Source organism: Athene noctua, chromosome 24 (genome assembly GCF_965140245.1).
Source record: "Athene noctua chromosome 24, bAthNoc1.hap1.1, whole genome shotgun sequence".
Taxonomy (NCBI): Eukaryota; Metazoa; Chordata; class Aves; order Strigiformes; family Strigidae; genus Athene; species Athene noctua.
In genome coordinates this window covers 7,124,270-7,133,777 of record NC_134060.1, presented here as the reverse complement: position 1 = coordinate 7,133,777, position 9,508 = coordinate 7,124,270, and the positions used below count along the sequence as shown (strand labels likewise).

The following is a 9,508-nucleotide window of genomic DNA, read 5'->3' as shown; positions in this document are numbered from 1 at the left end:
ATAACACACAACTCTATGAAAATCGGTGGAGCTGCATCACTGTGCTCCTTGGCTGAGTATGAGGCAGAGGGGAGACACGATTTGCACAAGGTCACGCTATGATTTCACAGCAGGGCTGCCCCTCGGGGACGCCCGCCCTGCCCGCAGACGGAGATGCTGGTGCCGGCGCGGAGGAGGACGCCCTTCCCGCGGAGCTCTGAGCTGTCAGTGTGATAATTAGCCCTTAAGTATCAATTTGTGTGTGTGTGTGTGTGTGATCCTTTTTGCCTATCCAATAGGCCATATTGCGCCCGTTAGGTATAGCATGAAGCACCATTTCACCCCAGCCAGAGCCTCCCCTGCCATGCCCACAGCCGCTCTGCTGAGAAGCCAAACTGGGCTGAGACTCGGCACAGCCTTGGGGTTGGTTTTGTTTTTTTGACCATCTCCTGAGTTTTCAGCGGTCCCCGCATGCGCCCGCTCCGTGGCTGCCAAGTGGTGGGTATGGGATCCGAGCAGGGTGAGCACCTCACTGCTGCGTGGCCCTTTCCCAAACTCCTCTCCCCGCTTTTTTTTGGCCGCGGGCGAAGGCATCCGGATGGTCGCACAAACCGCTGCCTCGCGCAGCACCAGCTGCCAGCCTGGATGCTCTGCAGCTGAGATGCAGAAAGCTTCAACTCATCTTGAGCTGCTGGAAAAGCTTTAAAAAATAATAATAATAATAGTAATAAAATAAACCGCAACAACAAAAGCAAGAAACCAATGTAATGACTTCTGGGTTTTGTTGGGCTTTTTTCTTTTCCTCTGTCCAGAAATGACAGAAGGAGGAAAAAAAAAAAACAAAACATGCAAAGTATCAACCAGTCAAGGATTAAAAATACAGTTACAGAAAGAAGCCGAGCAAATTTGATCTAGCCCAAAGCTCATGTCAAACGCACCTAACAAAACCAGGATGCTGAGGAGTGCACAACTGCTGCAATATTTTTCTTTATGTACAATTTTTATATATATATATATATATATATATTTATGTATATATATATATATATATAAAAAAATTAAATACAGAAAGCTATCTTGGAATATTGTTAAGAGTGTGACAAGGGCAAGGGGTGAAAAAGTGGCAGAAGCCAGGAAAGTCAAAACTCTTGCTAGATTTGGTGGATGGTTTCCAGGGATGCCCACGCCAACCCTGGCTGAGCAGTCCACCGAGAGTCATCTTGACATTAAGCACACGCTTAAAGCCTGAGGAGGATTTAAGCTCGCGCTTAAGAGTTTCACTGAAGAGAGTTGCTATGGTGAGCTGAACTCCCAGCCCCTGCTCCTGCCATAGGATTTGGCTGGGTTTGAAACAGAACCAACTTCCAGGCTTGGGGCCAAAGGGGGAGATGGGAAAAAGGGAAACTTGATAAAAGTGCTAATTAAGGTATAAATGGGTTCTGGATGTTGTTTTGGTCAGTGTCACAGCCTTAATGTTATTTCCATGATATCTTCTTTTGTACTTAATTCCCTTTACAAGAAAAGAAAAAAAAAAATCACAGAAGATTATTAAAAAATTTATATTATTTGCCCGTGAAACGGGAACAGTTCATAGCTCATCAAGTCTGGCAATGAAATATGTTTTCATTCAGGTTTTATTTGATCTCTTTTAATTTTTTTTAATTTTTTTTTTTTTTTTTAAAAAGTGTATTACGTACCCGATAAACTGGAACAGCTCTGAAAGAAGAAAGAACTGGTCCACTGGTTAAATATTCATATATTTTTTCTTTTTTTTGTTAAAATAAAAAAAAAAAAAAGAGGTTTGTACAGAGTCCATAGACCAGAAAACCCTCTAAAGTAGTAAAGAGCTTGCTGTCTGCTAGGGCAAACATGTATCGAACATTTGCAGTTTAAAAAGTGTGTTAACGTGACAGAGAGGAATGGCTCCATCGGGTCTCTCTGTATTTGGTATCGTATCTATTGGCAGTAGAGGCCATTGCTCTGCTACGGATGGTCATAGTTAAAAATTTGCTCTGGAAAAAGTTATTGTGCATGCGTAACAAGCTGATTGCAAACATTAACCACTCAGCATCATAACTTTTTTCTTCCAAAACACCAAAAAAGGGCCCATCTGCACAATAAGGACTACGTTTGCGACGTTCCGCTTAAATAAATAAATTAAATTAAAATAAGACACAGAGTTACAGAGCCGCAGGCATGCAAACGAGCAGAGCATAAACTACGCCTGCATCCCTAGAGCCCAACGAAGCCAAACCAGCCAGGACTGAGTGGGGATGGGATGGAGGGAGCGTGTCCGCAACTAAAAAAAATTACGGAGGAAAAATGGTTGCAAGGCTGAGTTTACTTCCACTTTTAAACCAAGGGAGGGTGTTTACAGAGGGCTTTCAAACCCCAGAAAAGAGGGGCTCTCAGGCACAGGCATGACTTTGCCAGGGCGATGTGGGGAGCATCGCGGAGCGGCCGTGCGCGCAGGGAGCGGGCGTGGGATGGAAGGATTAAAGCAAGCAGGAGGCCGGCTCGTCCAGCGAGAGACACCATTCCTGGCACTGGGTCTACATTTGATACATTCCTATGTTCTTGCAGTTAAATCTTTGAAGAAGAACCTTTTTTTTTTGTCCCTTTTTAGAAAAGTGCTTTGATGGGTTCTGCAGGAGGGAGGGATGCTCAAGATTCATTTTCTCATTTGAGTGACAATTTCTCTCGCTGCGAATGAACCTCCCCCTACTCAAGGAAGTGCTAGTTTCATTTACAAGTTCAGGGTAAACACGTTTTTCAAATGTAAAGCAGTCTCAACTGTTTAAAGCACAACCATAGGCAATCAGAGGGATGCGAGAAAAAAAAATACAAGCACTTTGCGAGAATTAAATAAAGCATGTAATAAATACGAATCATAAACTTCTGTACACAGGAGCAAGGGTTTGGTTGGGGTTTTTTTTAATCATTTAATCAATATAAAAAAGTTTTTCTGTTTTGTTTTTGTTTTCAGTGCATCTTCTTCCTCTTAAAATGCTTAACCCTTTCCTTTCTGCATCTCTCAGGCCCATAGTTACGCACACCTAAATGGCAAAAAAGACAAGGTCTAACAAACCCCTTTCTGAAAAACTCTAAAAAAATATTCACAGCCTCAAACAGTTTTGTACATTTCAAGCAACAAAAGGTATAGAAAAAGGCACAAGTAACTGCATACATGTGGAGATAATACCAGACTGGGACAAAGAAAACCAGGAATCTTCCATGGGTTTGGTCATTCACTAGAGTGCTTCTTATAGCGATGATTATACTAAAGGAAATAGTGTTGAAAATGTCTGTTGATTTTACATAGGAAGCCTAAAGGTGGAACAGATGGTGGAGGCTTAAGCACTTTCCGTGTTTTCATCCACCTTTTTTTGAGTTTGACCTAAATCTGCGTGCTCTAGGTGTGGACTGCTCTTCCTGGAGGTTCCCCCTTGGCGACTGGGCTCTCCGGAGAGGTTTCTCCTCCGGACAGAGAGCGGTTGGGCATGCGAATGGCTCGATGAGGGCTCTGAGAGGCAGCCGGTGCTGCTGCTTCTGTCCAACGGCTGGGAGGGGAGATCTGAGATGAAAGTGCAGGATGATTCAAAAGAAGTGCTCGAGCTGCCAGATTGCTTCTTGCCCGTTTTTTTCAAGGGTTCTTCCCCACTTGTCGAAGGCTTTGGAGAGTGCTCGTCGGTTGTGCTGGGGCTGGCTGGGGATGCCGAGCGGCCTGCCTGCTCCGCGTGGCTAGACTCAGCGAACATTTTTACCCTGTATTCCTCCTGGTCTGTCTTTTGCTGAAGCTCACTAGTCCTCATTTTCTCTTCTAAGTAACCACTGCTCGTAAGCTCTGGGGACAGTGTGTATTTAGAAACCTTTGCAACCGGGGAGACAGACGCCGACGATGGCTCCCGTGGGACCTGCGGCTCCTCATCCCTCTTGGGACCCCGGCTGAACTCCGTGAAGCTGCTGCCATCAGAGGCGAAGTATCCTGGTTGTAGGGACACAACTGAACTGGGCACCAAGCTGGGATGGGTGCTTGGCCTCGCCTGGACCATCTGGATGCCCCCAATGGGAATCATAGGGTATGGGGTCCTCGTAAGCTGCTGCGAATGCAACGGGAGATGGCTGAAGACATTCTCCTCCCCTCGGCTGGGACCGTGGACGTGTATTTCATGAGATGCCTGCAAGGGTCTGGAGCAGACAGGCTGTGTGATGCCAGGTGAACATGTTGGGCTTCGTGGTTCTATCTTCTGCACCGGAGAGGGAAAAGAAACAGCCGAATCAGTGCAAATGCAAGTTACAGCATGAGCATCATTAATGTTGACTATAAGGATTGGTTATGTTAACATTTTATTCTAATTTGAGGGATATCAATCAACTGAGGAAGATTTGGACCCCCAAAACTTTAAGGTAAGGAGCAACACAACCCACAGCATCTGCCTTCTGGGTACAAGTATGCCCATGGTCTGTCGGGGCACAGATCCAGGGGTTTGGTTCAGGCTTGGATCATTACAAAATCACAGACGGTTTGGGCTGGAAGGGACATTTAAAGCCCATCTGGTCCAACCCCCCTGCAGTGAGCAGGGACATCTTCAACTAGATCAGGTTGCTCAGAGCCCCGTCCAACCTGACCTTGAATGTTTCCAGGGATGGGGCATCTACCACCTCTCTGGGCAACTTGTTCCAGTGTTTCACCACCCTCATTGTAAAAAATTTCTTCCTTAAATCTAGCCTGAATCTACCCTCTTTTAGTTTAAAACCATGACCCCTTGTCCTATTATCAGAGTTGCCTCTGAAACCCTGGCAGAGGACGCCAGCGTTTCCCGCCATCCAAGCTGCTTTGGATCCCTTTCAGTACATGGGGTTTCCGAGAGCCCAGAATAATTAAAGCAGGATTACATCCTTACAGATGATAATTGCAAGGATGTTTTGGACCAAGTAAGAGATAGCATTAACTCTCATTTGACACAAAGCACACCCATCAGTGTGGTCCCCACCACCACCCTCATGGTGTGGTCTGTAGAAATCAAGGGTTAAGACCCTACCATTTTACCTTTTCCTCTTTCTCTCTCGGTGCTTCACATAGTTTCCTAATGTACATCATGGAGAGATATGTGGCTAAACAGAAATGGATTAATTAGTGATGAGGTTATAACTAAACCCCTAAACAGGACTCCCTAGAAGAGGAATCAACAGAAATGAAATCAACTTTCCATTAAGATGGGGTTAGCTATAAAATTTGAGGATTCACTGGAGGGTGTATTTCTTATATGGAGAATTGCCTGACCCCACAAGCTAGATCTCTATGAAGAGGCAACAGAGGAAAGCAGCAAGAGAACAGAAGAGAGAAAGCAAGAGTCACCGAAGATAGTGTATGCTTGGTCAGCAGTTACAAGCCCAAACACTTGCTAAATGTCACTTATCCACATGAAGTCTTGGCAGAATCACTACAGGGGTGCTGGGAAACCCCCAAACAAATCACCTCAGTAATGCAACTGTATAGAAGGAGAGACTACCTGCTGCAAAAGCCAGTGCGGAGAGAGATGGTCATGGTCAGGCCTGAGGCACAGACTTGGTAGAAAGCCTTACACTGAAGCTAAGTGAAGATTGTCTCTAAGCTTCTAAGCAATGCACGGGGCACCAGTTTTGAGCACAGAGCTTGGTTTGGGATCCGATAGATCTACCTCCATCTTTCTGTTTCTTGTAGCCTTACCAGGAATGTAATTTTCCAGTGAAAGCCCAGCTGTTCATCTCATTGATAAATGGAAAGTTTCCCATTCAGGTCTTTATTGTTGCTTTGGAGGCACATAAGAAAAGCAACAGTGGTGACTTTGGCTGCATGAAAGGAGCAGGAAAATGGAGCAAAAAGTTATGTATGTGACAGCGTAAGTTAGAAAGTGTGAATGGGCAGATAAGCAGGGGTCTACAATATTGTCTCCTACTATGGACTAGGGAGCTTAGGGGATTTGCTTCAAGCAGAGGCAGTGGGCAGTTTTCCTGACAGAGATGCTTCAGAGTTGAAGAATTGAGGTTTCCACAGCACTGAGATTCACCACAAGAATTTAATTGACAGGAAAGGGAAATAACATTACATTAAGAAAAAGTTTGGACCTGAAACAAAGGATAGTCTCTGAGAAGGTAAGACAAACACTCATAGTGGAAAGCAGAAGGAGGGCAGGACCAGAAGACTGTACGTTATCATAGACGTGGAAGAAACGCACACTGGGCAGCGTGGCTCTTCTGGAGAAGACCTGGGTCAGCATCTGCCATGACAGGTTCTCCAGGGGTTGTATAAAGGCCTCTCTCTTCCCAGTGCAGTCCCTAAGGGCTTGAGTGTCTCCTCACAGCAGTTTCACAGCAGAGCAACTCCAGCAACTGAATCTCATGTTCATCAGCATAAATTACAGGAGAGCCAGGCACTTCAGTAGAAATGGGAAACATTCCACCAAACCCGACGTCTAATTTGCCTGTAGCAGTGGGAGGAACATGCAATTTTCCTTTACCCATAGGATTTGATATGTCCAGCAGAGAGATTAAATAACTTTCTGGACCCAGTGGGAAACACCTCTCTGTGCTGAAGAGAGAAGCGAGATGAAATCAGAGATGTCCAAACAAACATTTCTCAGCAGTTAATCTAACAGAGTTGGCTGTGTATGCACATAGCCCAGGAGTCAGCAATAGAGTGCAATGGTTAGTTCAGATCTGGTTCAGGTCACTGACCAGTGAAAAATGGTCACAGCTTCTGCCCAGCTGATGAAATCTCAGAAATGGGTATGAAATTCCCAGGGAAAAAAAAAAAAAAAAAAAAAAAGCCTCGTAGTTATAACTAGTTATTATTAACCAGTCATCCTTCCTGCTTGTCTCAGCAGAAGACTGGTTGGGTCAGGAGTGTAAATAACTCCTTGGAGAAGGGACAACTTTATTTCTCTTCAACTGAGACGGGCAGGACCAAAATGGGTGGAAAACCCATTGCTGTCCACTGTCACTTTCCTCTGGGTTACCTGTGACATCGATCAGAGTCAATCACTACACACTTCTGCACTGCAACCTTCATTCAAAAACTTATCAGAGAATGTACTGCAGGGACTAGAAGGCAAGAGGGGCTTGAACTTACCAGCTTGGACTCATAGAGCTGTACGTTTTTGCCAAAGAACCTGTGAGGTAGAGGCATCGAAGATAATATCCCATGCTGGGCTTGATATGAGCTCTGAACTTTGTCATCTGCTGCTGATTTGCTAGTACCAGGCAAGTCCTCTTTCCCAGGGGATGGATACCTAGACGACTCTGAACAGCCTGGAGACAAGACTTTCTTCAGCGATAAATATCTGACTGATGACATCTCTCTGCTTGGTGACGAGTGCCTCGCAGGGGAGACTTCTCCTTCTGGTGGAAGGTATGTTCTTGGGGACAGCTCTCTTCTGGGGGAAAGATGCCTGCTAGGCGACAGCTCAAGTCTTGGTGACACACATCTCAGTGGAGACGCCTCCCTCCTGGGAGAGACACGCTGGCAAGGAGACAACCCTCTCCCTGGAGACAGGCACCTCAGAGAAGACAGTTCTCCAGTTGGTGAAAACCGTTTCGGTGAAGTTTCATTTTTGGTTAATAGGTGCTTTCTTGCTAGCATTGGTCTGCTGCTGCCACCACCTCTGCCAGAGTCCTGGCTCGGAGACCACCTTTTTCTTGGGGAGGTGTCTTTTGAGGTTGACAGGTCCATAACTAAGGACATCTGTGGCCTTGTGACAGACTCTCTTTCAGCAGAAGCCAATTGTTCGGTGGAGGTCAAAGCTGGTCTGTGGAGACTCAAGAAGCTGTGGCACACAGCAATGTCACTGCTGTCTGCTGACCACTTTGTTTCCAGCCCTGAGGAGGAGGCCTGCTGGCCTTCTCCTAATTTTTGGCTGCTGGAAACAGTTTCTTGGGCTAAGGACAATGCTATTTCAGTGCCTTCCTCTTGAGAAGATGGAGAGCCACCTGAAGAGTGCATCAGGAGGGTGGGATGTTTGCCTTCCGGCAACTTTAAAGGTGGCTCATCTTGGCTCTCCTCTTCCTCCTCATCTTCCTCATCTTCATTGTCATCATCATCATCAGATTCCTCTAGGTCTGAAAACTGGTGTTCCTCAATTGGCTCAGATCCCTCCCGCCCCTCAGAGTCCTGGAATAGGTCTTCACTGGTTCCTGAGGGATGGGCAAACACAAAACAGAGAGTGTAAAAGACACATACACGGACTATTTTTGTGCTAAATCTGCTCAAAAGTTCTAAGGGGACAACAGGAGGGAGGACCTGGCTATTTCCTAGATCTGATCAGCTTGTGCTTTGAAGTCTGCACTCTTGCCCTCTATGCCAACTCCACTCCTGAAGATCCCAGTAGATCCCACCATTCCTCCTGCTCTACCCTAATTTTACTTCCAGCCATTGCTCTGTCAACACACGCAGACATCGGCCCCTGCTTTTGCTGTATACATTCACACACTCTGCCTGCCTTTCTCTAGAAATGCAAAAAAGGCTCTTAAATAGATGAGAACAGCAGCACTATCATCCTTTGGTGGGCTTTTTATGACTATTTGTTGCAATGGTGCCTACAAAATATCTACCGCTGCCAAGATACAGGGAAGTTGCTGGCATGACTGCTCCCATCCTTCACACGTTGAGCCTTTTTTTCTGCCTAGATTATGTGACAGTTAAACATTAGCAAGACAAGACTTTTATTAAAAAGCAAACAATAGGGTTGAAAGAATCCCTGTGAATTTTCCCTTATTTTGATAAATTCTAGCTATAACACAGACAATTCCTTGTGGCAGAGGTTTTTGCTGTCTATTGAAGGCCTTGCACAGGGATGCATTGTTAATAAGTACTTGTAAACAGTGAGTAGTATACAAAGATCAACTGCTAAAGGACTTGAACTGTATCTGCTGATAAAAACAGAGCATCTCTCTTCTACTTTAAGGGCAAGCAGAAGCTTTCTGAGATTGGTACCAAGCTCCCAAGCAGATCTCTGCCCGCTCACCCACTGCTCTGCTCTGCACCGAGAAAAATCTGCATTTCCCCACGGCAGATGTGCAGAGATCCTGGCAGAAATGCAAGCTCAGGCTGAAGAGGTCCATCGGGAACAGCCGCTGGATGTCACTGTAGCTCAACAAAATTCTACTGTCAGGAGGCTTTCCTGCAAGTCCCCACTGCTCTGGAGGGGCTAATAAAATACCAGTTTCTCAAACTCTGTTTGTGCCAAGCACCGAGTCGATGGGGACAGAGCTGCTGGGACATGCTTGGTCCCCGTCTTTGGAAGGAGAGAGCCTGGATGCTGCTCTGACACCTGCATGAAGCTGGGTAACTAATTGCAGCACTGCTGGCCTCTTTTCCCCACCAGTTCAGCCCAGGACACTGTTTCTCCTCTGATGAACACTGAAACGGTTTTCCATTTAGAGCTGCCATCTGTCAGCGGGACAAGCTGGAGGGAAAATTAAACGGAACTGACGCTGAGGCTGGACCACACCTGCCTGCAGCAGGCAGGGTGGTTTGCAGAAGGGGACATGG

At 46.0% G+C, this 9,508-nt stretch overlaps 1 protein-coding gene across 12 annotated transcripts in view; it reads right to left on the bottom strand.

Annotated features, from left to right (window-relative positions):
* Window positions 1–1,057: 1,057 nt before the first annotated feature.
* The window catches only part of HIVEP3 (HIVEP zinc finger 3), a 265,717-nt gene continuing 257,266 nt past the window's right edge, over window positions 1,058–9,508 (bottom strand). For 8 of the 12 annotated variants that reach the window (XM_074925904.1, XM_074925907.1, XM_074925903.1 and 5 more), the window contains 2 exons: window positions 7,091–8,151; window positions 1,058–4,226 (listed from right to left, as the gene is read on the bottom strand). In XM_074925904.1, coding sequence (XP_074782005.1) covers window positions 3,333–4,226; window positions 7,091–8,151 — 1,955 coding nt within the window. In that variant the 3' untranslated portion in view covers window positions 1,058–3,332. The other 4 variants (XR_012635095.1, XR_012635094.1, XM_074925911.1 and 1 more) reach the window with 4 other exon arrangements.